At 44.0% G+C, this 13,165-nt stretch overlaps 1 protein-coding gene across 1 annotated transcript; it reads right to left on the minus strand.

Annotated features, from left to right (window-relative positions):
• Window positions 1-3,518: 3,518 nt before the first annotated feature.
• Window positions 3,519-10,499, minus strand: LOC120434118 (piezo-type mechanosensitive ion channel component 2-like). The gene is made up of 4 exons (XM_039601642.1): window positions 9,450-10,499; window positions 8,175-8,282; window positions 3,748-3,842; window positions 3,519-3,667 (listed from the first exon to the last, which is right to left on the minus strand). The coding sequence occupies exons 1-4, from the start codon at window positions 9,475-9,477 to the stop codon at window positions 3,641-3,643; spliced, it is 258 nt and encodes an 85-aa protein (XP_039457576.1). The 5' UTR covers window positions 9,478-10,499; the 3' UTR covers window positions 3,519-3,640.
• Between the last annotated feature and the right edge of the window lie 2,666 nt (window positions 10,500-13,165).

The following is a 13,165-nucleotide window of genomic DNA, read 5'->3' on the forward strand; positions in this document are numbered from 1 at the left end:
TCAAAGTATTTGGCTATGAATTTTAGTTCCCAAAAATTAGATGAACATGTTGGTGTTCATGTCCAAACTCCACATGTAGTCCAGAACTATCAGCGCGCTGCTATAGGCCACAAGGCAGCCGGCCTCCGGTCTAGCTTCAGGCACAGCAGGCAGGACCAGATGAGTAAGATGAACATTAGCCAACTGATGTATGTGACGCTCCAGGCCTGAAGAGATAGGAAATGTAAAAAAAAATGCTGCAGCTCTGCTGGGAATGAGTGACTAATGAAGAATAAACATAAACAATAGCTTGGAAAATGTTTGGACAGCAGGAATAGCACAAGTAAAAAAATAAATAAAACAGTTATTTCCAAATTTTAGATTAAATTGTATTTCATTTAAGACACAATGGAAACAGACTCCCTTTTTATATGCCAGTTTCTATCATTCAAGCCTACAACACATCCAAAGAAACAGATGAGATGTCGGGTTAGTAATGTGTAAATGTAAGGCATAACACATCAACGTAATCGCATTAAAGTTGTCTGTATGTAAAAGAGTCGCTAACTTCATTTTAAAGTAACTATTCAAACAATGATGCTTTCTCAGTTTGAATCCAGTCTGGGGCCATTTCTGTGTGGAGTTTACATGCGAGAGAACACAGAGCTTGATCAAGGCAGTTTCAGCTACATGGCTGTAAACAGCCTCGCTCCTGACTCACAGCTCACAAATGACGAAGTGTGGGATCAATAAAACCCTGCAACGCCAAGGGCACTGCAGTGTTACACATAAGGTCTGGAAAACTAGATTACTGTTATTATAAGTTAATTGAGCTACTGAAAAGTAACTGGAGTATATTAACTTTAGTGTTACTTTAAATCTGTGCATAAGGAAAGCCATCACTAGTCTGAGCAAAACAATATAAACCTAACAGAGACAGCAAAGAACATTAGGAGGGACCAAATCAACACCGATTCGTTCCTGAAAAGAATAAATGTCTTGTCCAACTCAGGAAACACTTAAAGGCCTGAAAGACCTAAAACGAAGATGTGGATGACAGAATTATTTCCATGGTTGACAAAAACTGTTTCTGAACATCAAACCAATACAGGAGAATCATTTTCCAACTTTACAATCGAGAGACATCTTGGCTCCAGGCTGAGCAGAGCATCTCAGGGGAATAAACACAGCATTTGGTGATGTGTCCATGATGTTTAGATTTCAGTTAGTCTTCTACTAGAAATGATTTTCCTCCAAGTATTAAAAGCTACTCTTATATTTAAAGTTATGTTAGCTTTGAGCCTCTGAAAAAGGGGGGCTGCATTTAAAGATGGAAAAACCCCAAACAAACACACAAACAAAAAATAAATGGCGCCCTCTTCTGGACCAGACCGCAACAGATGGCCACACAGACAACAAACATGAAGATCTCTGGGATGCCATTTCCTGCATATGCACTCACTCAGTCTGGAGAAGAAAAGAAAAAAAGAAAAGAGGACCGACATGTTGATAGAAAGCAGATGCCTGGTTCCACAAAGTAGAAATAAATGCCAAAACTGTGATTTGGAGCAATCTTGCAGGGTAGTATCACAACCAAATGATTGAAATTGGGACGAGATAAAACACGCTTTACTGTTAATAACAATGAAGTCTAATAGGAAACAGTTTTTTCTAAGGAATCGAGGGACTTGTTAGAGGTACTTTGGCCCATAAATGAAGGTCCTGTCCTGTGGTTGATGCTCACAGGTCCCTCATTATCTCTGACTTTTGGAAAGAAATTGTGGTTAAACACACAAATTGTCTGATGGGTGTTCAAGAAGACGGAAACTGTATGAGAACAGAAATCACTGCAGTAATTATTGCAACCAGTTTGTTTATGTATTCAGCTTGTATGAGCAGCAACACCCTCTCTAATAAACCGAGGCTTTAAACATATTGCTGATAGCAAGGGAGTTAAATTATATTCCACTATAAAGGCCACGAGAGAGGCAGTGTTGTTTTCCGTTTTTAACTAAACTCTGAAAAACATGTTTACTCCTTTGAAATTGCATCCTTTGTTTCTAACGAGGTGGCACAATTAGCCCCATTTCTCCTCTTCCATCTAGTTTAAAAAGTAAAAAATAAAAGAAGACATTGTTCCAATTTTGTGAGGTCTGTTGAAAATTCACCTGACATTTAATAAACAAATCACATTAGTCCATTTGTGGTCTAAAAACCTTTGTTTTTCATTAAAACCTTTAAAAGAAACTTCTTTAAAAAAATCATCCAACCTTTTTTATATGAGTTTAGTCACTAAAGTGTTGCACACTTCGTGCTGGGCTCTATGTGTAATTACACAGTTTAAAACAAACACAACACACTGGCCATTCTGTGGTTCAGTCATGCAGAATCAGTGAAAAACCATGAATACAGACCACAGCAAATATGCCCACATATAAATCTTTGGTATTTGTAAACAGCTTGCAAAGGTCAGCCCTGACTAAAGTGAAGGATCAGTCTGAGTGAAAAGTCTTACAAAACCTCTTTTGACTCCCGTATACCTGACTTATGATCAATACAGGCAGTAAAATACAGTTATAAACGTTGTACATACCAGCCACTTTATTATGTTTAACTGAAAATTTAAGTAAACATCTGTCTAAATGTGTTTTTGCACTTTAGACGATGTGCACGAGTCTACGCTTTTATACTCAAAAACCTTCATTTCACCAGCCAAAAGCATCTGATTCACCAAAATTGGAAAGCAAAATCTGGGTTACATAAAATCCGTACTTGCATATTTTACACTGCGTGATCATCGGGGGAGAGGTCATTTAGAAGCAACTCTTTACCAGAGAACTGTGACTCATGAACATCACTGAGGTTGCCAAATGTCAAATGTGTTGTCAAAGTATAACAGCCCATGGTATCATTATTGTTTAATTTAATGGATTATTATCTTATATATATGCAGAGTTCTGTCATTAATTTCTCCCATTAGAGAGCTGTACAGAAACAGATATTATTTGGCAACAAAATTGACCTTCAATAATAATAATTGTGTCATAATCTTTAAAAAACAAACAGCAGGTGGTCAAACAAATAGCACTGCCCACATCTGATTGGCTCACCTACAGAAAACTGATATGGGGCCCATCCCTGCCCAAGCACACCCACCTGGTGCTCACATGGGATAGGTGTGTGCTTGCTCTGCCAGAACAGAACCGCTCCACGATTCACCCACACGTACCTGCTGTGGGTACACATGGGTATATTTGTTGGCACGCCATACAGGGAACTACTACAGAGAAGATTAAATCATAGAACATGTTTCATTACATCGTCTGAAATATGAGCCTGGAATAAGACGACTGATTCAAAACTAAATTGGAGTTTATTGATACCCTGCAAGAGAAGTCAAGATGTGCAAGGACATATTCCATTTTCTCAGTATGACTAAGTTTGTAGTTTTGTTTACATGTTTGATTACTAAGAGAAAGATTCCTGGTTCGAGCTTGAGAGAAGGCATACATTTTTTGGAGGTTGTCTGGGCTGTATGGGTGTACCTCACATGGTCCCCAAGAGGGCATGTCTACTGGGCTGTGTGTCTTTGGTGCATGATGTAAATTCTCCGTGGATGACTCAGGGTGGTCACAAAGAAACAGGCAGGCACGCAGATGTCCTAACAAATCCTCACGCTCACCCGTGTCTGATGACAAAATTAACATCACATGGACTCTAGCAGACTCACAGACACGGAAAGTATAATCAGGGCTACAGCATGCTTACAGTTAAAGTTCCAGGCCACGAAGCTGTGGATGTGGACGTAATCTGATAGGTGATGTGAAGCAGGAAGAGGGACAGCAGCAAACACCCTGTGTGGCCTCAAACAGAAGAGGAGCTACAGTGACTTCAACATCATTCAGCTTATAGATTCCCATATGTTCTTTCTGCCATTGTAATTATTAAAGATAGGTGCTGTCCCAGTCACCCGCACTAAGAGGGATTTTCAGTGGATCACAATACATATCCTGGTCAAGAGCTGGTAATGTTACTATTGAGCAAAGCTAATTTCTACTGACAAATCAAATAAACATTCTGGTGACCTCTAAGTCTATAAGTTATCATCTAAGTTTTTAATCTGCTCTTTTGTTCTTCAGCTTTGGTGTCTGTTGGTGTTCACAGTAAGGACTTGGCTGTTGGAGGCCATGAACATGAAGGCGTTGACTGTGAAGAATACAGCTGTCGGTGGACATGACTGATCCTGGGAGGGTGGAAGAGATCGGGCAGGGGAGCTGCCACAGCTGTTCAACACATGGCCACTTTATGGTGCACCTACAGGTATTTGGGATAATTTCAGGAGCTGTTATGGTCAAAATTCTCAGCAGCAGGTTTTCCACTAATTATGAAAATGAAAATCTTCATCCTTGAGGGAAGGTGAATGAAGCTTGATCAGGCTCTGCTTCTTTGATTAATAAACAGCAGTAATGTCTTACTGTAATGTTTTATCAAATAGTTTTACTTATCTGCACAGTTTGGTTCTTCACTGGGCAACATCTCCATCTTATTAAATTTACTGCATCCTTGTGGGGGAATGCACAACAGTTTTACTACAGTGGGGTCATATCCTCAGCCTCAGGTCGCTGAGAGCTAATTGTATCGAATGTATCCAACACCACACCACAATGGCTTTAATAAATGCTGAAGTATAAATGATTTATGCCAGTTTCCCAGAATGTCATGAAGAATTTTAGCCAGTTCTAGATCCACACTGGTACTAAGGCTCGGCGTGGGACATTGCAGCTGGTTTGACTCCAAACAGGCTCCAAAGCTAACTCAGTCAAACCATAACACATAGACAAGAGAGAGAAAAAGAACCATTTTTGAAAACAGCTAACTACAGGGAGTGCATAATTATTAGGCAAGTTGTATTTTTGAGGAATAATTTTATTACTGAACAACAACCATGTTCTCAATGAACCCAAAAAACACATTAATATCAAAGCTGAATGTTTTTGGAAGTAGTTTTTAGTTTGTTTTTAGTTTGAGCTATTTTAGGGGATATCTGTGTGTGCAGGTGACTATTACTGTGCATAATTATTAGGCAACTTAACAAAAACAAATATATACCCATTTCAATTATTTATTTTACCAGTGAAACCAATATAACATCTCCACATTCACAAATATACATTTCTGACATTCAAAAACAAAACAAAAACAAATCAGCGACCAATATAGCCACCTTTCTTTGCAAGGACACTCAAAAGCCTGCCATCCATGGATTCTGTCAGTGTTTTGATCTGTTCACCATCAACATTGCGTGCAGCAGCAACCACAGCCTCCCAGACACTGTTCAGAGAGGTGTACTGTTTTCCTCCTTGTAAATCTCACATTTGATGATGGACCACAGGTTCTCAATGGGGTTCAGATCAGGTGAACAAGGAGGCCATGTCATTAGTTTTTCTTCTTTTATACCCTTTCTTGCCAGCCACGCTGTGGAGTACTTGGACGCGTGTGATGGAGCATTGTCCTGCATGAAAATCATGTTTTTCTTGAAGGATGCAGACTTCTTCCTGTACCACTGCTTGAAGGTGTCTTCCAGAAACTGGCAGTAGGACTGGGAGTTGAGCTTGACTCCATCCTCAACCCGAAAAGGCCCCACAAGCTCATCTTTGATGATACCAGCCCAAACCAGTACTCCACCTCCACCTTGCTGGCGTCTGAGTCGGACTGGAGCTCTCTGCCCTTTACCAATCCAGCCACGGGCCCATCCATCTGGCCCATCAAGACTCACTCTCATTTCATCAGTCCATAAAACCTTAGAAAAATCAGTCTTGAGATATTTCTTGGCCCAGTCTTGACGTTTCAGCTTGTGTGTCTTGTTCAGTGGTGGTCGTCTTTCAGCCTTTCTTACCTTGGCCATGTCTCTGAGTATTGCACACCTTGTGCTTTTGGGCACTCCAGTGATGTTGCAGCTCTGAAATATGGCCAAACTGGTGGCAAGTGGCATCTTGGCAGCTGCACGCTTGACTTTTCTCAGTTCATGGGCAGTTATTTTGCGCCTTGGTTTTTCCACACGCTTCTTGCGACCCTGTTGACTATTTTGAATGAAACGCTTGATTGTTCGATGATCACGCTTCAGAAGCTTTGCAATTTTAAGACTGCTGCATCCCTCTGCAAGATATCTCACTATTTTTGACTTTTCTGAGCCTGTCAAGTCCTTCGTTTGACCCATTTTGCCAAAGGAAAGGAAGTTGCCTAATAATTATGCACACCTGATATAGGGTGTTGATGTCATTAGACCACACCCCTTCTCATTACAGAGATGCACATCACCTAATATGCTTAATTGGTAGTAGGCTTTCGAGCCTATACAGCTTGGAGTAAGACAACATGCATGAAGAGGATGATGTGGACAAAATACTCATTTGCCTAATAATTCTGCACTCCCTGTATTTCACTTGCTGAAAGGGAAAGTCAGAAAGTTGCTCTTTCCAGGCCATAATACAACAATCTGTGTGCGTCTTTGCTATTCATTAATCCATCCAATTTGAAGGTAGAGGTGACCTTTAACCTTTCTGCTGTTTTGGTCTAGAAAAGAGCTTCCCTATCATCTTTTGACAGCTATTTAGAATCCATTCATCCTCTGAAGAAATATGAATCACGGTGGACCTCTGCGGTTTATGAGAAGTGACTGAGGTGACTGTTCTCCTTACGGGTGATGAATGTGAGATTTCAGCCTCGCTTTTATGCACTTCACCCACCACAAAACACTAAACAGCACACCTCCCAGACCTCTAATAATACGGGCTTCTGTAGGAGACCACATGTAGTGTTTAATAATACATAAACCTATTTTGTCTGAGTGAGCGACGTCCAGTCCGAGATTCGTCTCTGCTCGCCTCCAGCTGAAATGGCATTAAGAAAGAAAAGGAGGAAGAGAGAGGAGGTGCAGGAGAGGAGAAAGTGGACCACTTACAGTATCATCAATACTTAAAGAGACTTCTAGTAAAGCTGAACGTCCATGGAGCTGATAGCTGCTGATTTTAAGAGTCATACATCAGGTATGATGATGAACACAATATTTAAAATGAATACATTAATATTCTGTCAATAATGGATATGAGCATATTGTAAAAACTGTTTTTTGGGGATACTTTTTTACAATTATGGTTACAGACTCTCATCGCCTCGTTGAAATTAAACACTGATAATTCATTTTCTTACATCCAGCTGAATACTTTGTTTGTCATTCACTGCAGTCAGCAAAACATTCCTCTAAAGTATTTCTTTTTCAATCTTACTGTAGATATTAGACATTAATGTGACAAACATATACAACACATTGTAACACATTGTAAGTATTTTATGAATAAAACTCACAAATGCTACTCTTTTAAAATTATTCTGGATAGATTTAGAAGGCAATCGACATAAATCCCCTGCTTTGTTGTGATGGTCTGTTTCATTTTCATCTTTCTGTCTTGCTTTCTCATTTTTTCTGCAGCAGTTAAATCCATTCATTAGCTTTCTTTACTACTCATCTAATTCAGTATCCCAGGGCGAGGGGAAAGGATGAATCTTATCTCAGCTGCAATAGGGCAAAAGACTCTGGACAGGTCGCAGTCTGTTGCGTCCATTAAATCTGTGATGTTAATTTAAAACAAATGTTTGACATGAATAATTCATTCAGTGTGTTTTGCTTTAAGAAGCTGCAGAGCAGCACCCGAGCATTCATGAGCTCAGAGACAACTTGTTTTTTTTACTCTCAAATGTCGTAACTGTAGTATCAGTGGAGGTGAACAAAATCTAAGCTGTTGCTCCCATAAGGCCAACAAGCATACTAACAGTAGGTGCTGCATAGCTTCTTAAATCAGTACTGACTGAATCAGTTCCTTAGGGGAGTCTTTCAGCCTTCTTACGTAAGTTCACATAAATATTTTATATTATGGGGGATTTATCAGGTTTATGTTTTAGCTTGTAGGCTTCTAGCAGAAGATGAGTGGAGTAAACAAAAATCTTCTAAAGACAGATGTTCCAAATCCACGTTAATCTCAAGGAAACTCAGCTCTACTGCAGAAGGGGTGGTTTGTTTTACAGAGAACAATGCAGTTCAAACTGAAGGCTTTTGGGAAACAGTCGATATCTGCGAGGAAATGCACAAAACCAATGAAAGTGCCCAGCTTCAAACAGAATGAGATTGTAGAGCTTACCTTGCACTGTTGTGCTTGTAGGCTCTGGGAAGAGTGGGATCAGCAGGAGATGGATGAAGTAGAAGAAAGGCAGGGAGGGGAGGGGAGGAAGACAGGACCAAAGACATGCTGTGGAAGATGACAGAGATTAATATTAACTAATGATTAAATGGAGAGAGGTGTATAAACACACAGAGGGTGAAAAAAAGGTGAGTGAAAAAGAAACATTCAGTGCATCATGGGAATCTCCCAGCAGCCTAACCTGATCCAGCCCTAACTATATGCTTGATCAAAAAGGGCAGTTTTAGAATAGAACAGGATAGCCCTTTATTGTCAGTGTACATGTACAATGGAATTATATGCTTTGTGCCAACAGCGCAGGAGTAAAAAAAAAATATATATATATATATATATATATATATATATATATATATATATATATATATATATATATATATATATATATATATATATATATATATATATATATATATATATATATATATATATATATATATATATATATATATATATATATATATATATATATATATATATATATATATATATATATATATGTATACATATAAACCTAATCTTAAAAGTAGAGTGGGCTGGTTCCAGAGAAGAAGGGCCTGAAAGCTGCAAGCTCTGCTTCTTCTTTTAAATATCCTACGAACCACAAGTAAACCAGCAGTCTTAGCTCGAAGTGCTCTAACGCAGTGTGTGACAAAGTGGGTGAGAACACCATTTGTCCATATTCTTAGTTAACATACTTGTTTTGATTTAACCATATCTCATATGTATTCTGTAATAGGCAAACATGTACTATCCCGGGTTTGTTTATGTTTTCCACTTTTACAGACTATGTAATGTAACATCTTGGTTTAAATCAATTCTGACAAGTTTGTTAAGTTAACATGTTATTTATTTTACCTGTTAATTTGTTTAGTTTAAACTCACCTCACCTACCTGTGTTCCAGAACAAAAAAGGGAAAATGTAGCTTCACTTCCTGTATTTATAGTTTCCTGGTTAGTCTGAGGTCACAGCAAGAGACCAGGTGAAGAAGGGGGGGAATCTTTGTAATTGAATAAAGTTGATTTTAGAGTATGTTTAGAGTTTTTACTGCTAGGAAAGAGTAGCAGTATAGGATTGAGTAGGGAAATGTGTCGTGATCCTGGGTCATTTTGACCCAGCGTTTTGTGTTTTCTTGAAGTTCATTTTGTGCCTCGGGTGTATTCTGATTTTGTATTAGTTTAGGGTTGAACCTGAAGTTGGTGCTTTATCATACCTACCTGTGCCTGTCCTCGGTGCTCTGTTCATGTCCCTGTGTGTGTTGTAAATCAGCCTGTGGGTTCCCTGTTTTACTTTGAAGGTTCGTGCTCTAGGTTTCCTGTCTTATTCTGAAGGTCGGTGTCTGTTGTCATCGTGTTCAGCTTGTCTCCTCAGGTCGTCTTGTGTATTAGAATCAGCTGTGCTCCCACCTGTATGTCATTACCTGGTCTCCTTGTTTGTGTGTGTATATATAGTGGGTGTCAGTCTGTGCCTGTTGTCGGCTCGTCTGCATTTGTCTGCGTCTCTCTGCATCTCTCTGCATTCTCCGTTTCATGTGACTTCAGGTTTGCTCTTTAGTTTTCCCAGTTTAGGTTTCTTTAGTCATTTGTCATTCCTCACTGCCTGTTCTGCCACTGCCACCTGTAAATAAACCCTCACTCATATCATCAGTCGGCTGCTTGCATTTTGGGTCCTCCTTTCCTCAACACGACTGCTGCCCCAGCCGTGACAGTACGAGCCGACCAAACATGGACCCAGCAGCATCCGCACCCTCTTAGGAGTTTCGGGAGGAAGTAATTGACTCTGTTTCGAGGTTGATTAATCTCTGGCTCGAACGTGAGGGAGAGGAATTTCACCGCGCTGTAGAAGCCAGGCTACAGCAGTTACTCTCTGCTCACCCCTGGCTACTGGACTCTCTTCATCCGCTCGCACAGGACTTCATTCTGAACGAGCTTCACCTTCACCCTTCAACCGCTACCGCTTCCCGACCCAGCCCGGCGGCGAATGTTTTGCTCTGCCCGCCGGGGAATCTGCCGCCCGGCCCGCCGGATGTGGAATTACCCGGCCGGTCGGTGCTATCCCCAAGAAGGAAGCGACGTTCACGCTACCGACGCCCATCGCCACAGCCGGACCCCGAGAGTTCTGAATTGCCGGCTGTGGTGAGTAACAGAGACCATGATCACGAGTTTTCCAATTTAAGGACTGTTTATTCTGGGGCCGTTTTCTGTGCAGCCAGTGAGGACTATGGTGTTTTCCCTGGCTCGCCTGCAACTGGCGTTTATAAGAATGTGTTTCCTGAGACCTTAGCTGCCCAGCCTCCAGGAGCTCACTTAGCTGCCCAGCCTCCAGGAGCTCACTTAGCTGCCCAGCCTCCAGGAGCTCACTTAGCTGCCCAGCCTCCAGGAGCTCAGTTAGCCGCACGGCAGCCACAAGCTCAGTTAGCCGCACGGCAGCCACAAGCTCAGTTAGCCGCTCAGTCGTCACCTCCATCACATTCTGCCTCACAACCCATAGCTCTGTCACTACCACAGCCAGACTTACTGCAAACGATGTTAGAATCCATAGCCCAGTCAATAGCTCAGTTGGTAAAAGAATCATCTGCCTTACCATCAGCTCAGTCTCCTACTTCGCCACCATTATTGTTCCAACCTTTACTTCAGTCACCCTCAGATCAGCCACCTATTCAGTCGTCATCTTCACCTACTCCTCCTGTACAACAAGCGAAGCCGACTCAACCTGAAAAGAACTGTTTCGTCTGTTCATTCTAAGCAGAGAGACAAACCGCATAGTATTGTAACCAGTCCTCAAAAGCTAGCCATTTCAGTGACTGTGATGCACTCCAGGGCCTCCCCAGAGGCTGAGTTTCAGCCCTCAGCCCGCTCTGGACCCCTGGAGGCTAAAGGCCCAGCTGAGGACTGCACCCGGCTGTTGCTGCCTGAGCAGGGTCAGTGCTCCGTGCAGCTGCGGTCAGCAGTGTGTGTGCCGGGGGCCCCTGTGCCCGCTGGTTCTGTGACCATGTCCGCTGGGGGTTCTGGAGAGCCCGGCCAGCCCATTCTAGTCTCCGCTGGGGGTTCTGGAGAGCCCGGCCAGCCCATTCTCGTCTCCGCTGGAGGGTCCGAGGGACCGCTCCGGCCTCCTGTCTCCGCTGGAGGGCCCGAGGAGCCTGTCCAGCAACCTGCCTCGTCAGCTGGGGTCCGAGGGACCGCTCTGCCTCCTGTCTCCGCTGGAGGCCCGAGAGCCCGCCCAGCCTCCTTCCTCGTCTGCTGGGGGCCCGAGAGCCCGTCCAGCCTCCTTCCTCGTCTGCTGGGGGGCCCGAGGAGCCCGTCCAGCCGCCAGCTGTTCCAGCAGCAGCTTCATCCACGCTGCCAGCAGCAGCAACAGCTTCATCCACCATGCCGCCGCCTGCAGCGCCTCAGTCTTCGGCTCCCACGCCGCCTGCAGCAGCGGCTTCTCCCACGCCGTCGCCTGGTCCAGCTCGGCTTCATCCTCGTCTGGTCCAGCCTCCGAGTCGCGCCGTCTTCAGCGTCGCCTGGCCCAGCCCCGCAACGCCTTCATCCGCCGCCTGCAGCCTCCGCGCCTTCATCCTCGCCGCCTGCAGCCTCCGCGCTTCATCTCGCCGCCTGCAGCCTCCGCGCTTCATCTCGCCGCCTGCAGCCTCCGCGCCTTCATCTCGCCGCCTGCAGCCTCGCCTTTCTCGCCGCCTGCAGCCTCGCGCCTTCATCTCGCCGCCTGCAGCCTCCGCGCCTTCATCCTCGCCGCCTGCAGCCTCCGCGCTTCATCTCGCCGCCTGCAGCCTCCGCGCCTTCATCTCGCCGCCTGCAGCCTCCGCGCCTTCATCCTCGCCGCCTGCAGCCTCCGCGCCTTCATCCTCGCCGCCTGCAGCCTCCGCGCCTTCATCCTCGCCGCCTGCAGCCTCCGCGCCTTCATCCTCGCCGCCTGCAGCCTCCGCGCCTTCATCCTCGCCGCCTGCAGCCTCCGCGCCTTCATCCTCGCCGCCTGGTCCAGCTCCGGCCGCAGCCTCCGTTCCTGCCTCAGCCTCGTCAACACTGCCGTCAGAGCCAGCTCACCCTGTGCCACCTCATCCTTGTTAGCCGCTTTCCAGGCCTCTAAGCTGGCATCATGGCCGTCGAGGGCGGCCTCCTGAAAGAACACGCCGCCACCGCTGGCTTCGCGGCCAACCTCCGGACCTGCTCTGCCACCGCCGTTGCCGTGTGCACGGTCGGCCGCCTGAACTGTTTCCCCGTCGCCGCCGCTGCCTTCCGCATGGTCGGCCTCCGGAGAGGAATTCTCTAGGCTCCTGAGTTGCCAGCCTCTGGGCCGGCCTCCTGAATTGTGTTTTGGGACCCTATTCTTGACCTCCAGTGTTTGTGTTTTGGACAGTTCCTGTAACTCGCTGGAGCTTCTTTTGTTTGGTGTTGGTTTAAATTTTTAAATTTTAAATTTGATTCTGGATTTAACAGGGAGCCAATGAAGAGAAGTCAGTACGGGCAAATAATTCGCTCTCTTTCTAGTTTCTTTCATTAAAATGTTCCTGCTGGCTCATAGTAGTAAAACATCAAACATTCCTCTAACTAAACTTCAAACTCACAAACCTCATTATCTGTTCATCTGGCCCGCATCACTAAAACAGCCTGTGCTAAAATCATTCAATGAACTGGCTTTTGTTTTGAAGAACAGTAAAGACCTGATAGTCCTTGGATGTTAAAAGGGACAGCCTGCGGCTATATCTGCCTGCATGCTGTAAAATACCTCACTAAGCATAGTTTTAGATCACAAGTGCAGTTTTCCTTTTTGCAAGAACCTAAAAATATTTCAGGGATTGTAAAACAGATCATTTTTAGAATGAAATGCCACAAAAAAAAATCACTGAATGCAGCAGTGCAAGAGCCAGATGCCCTTAAAATACAGGAGCATGAAGTGTGTGCAATCTCTTTCAAAGAGTCTGATTTCAAATGAG

The sequence above is a fragment of the Oreochromis aureus genome, linkage group 18, assembly GCF_013358895.1.
Source record: "Oreochromis aureus strain Israel breed Guangdong linkage group 18, ZZ_aureus, whole genome shotgun sequence".
In the NCBI taxonomy this organism is placed as follows: Eukaryota; Metazoa; Chordata; class Actinopteri; order Cichliformes; family Cichlidae; genus Oreochromis; species Oreochromis aureus.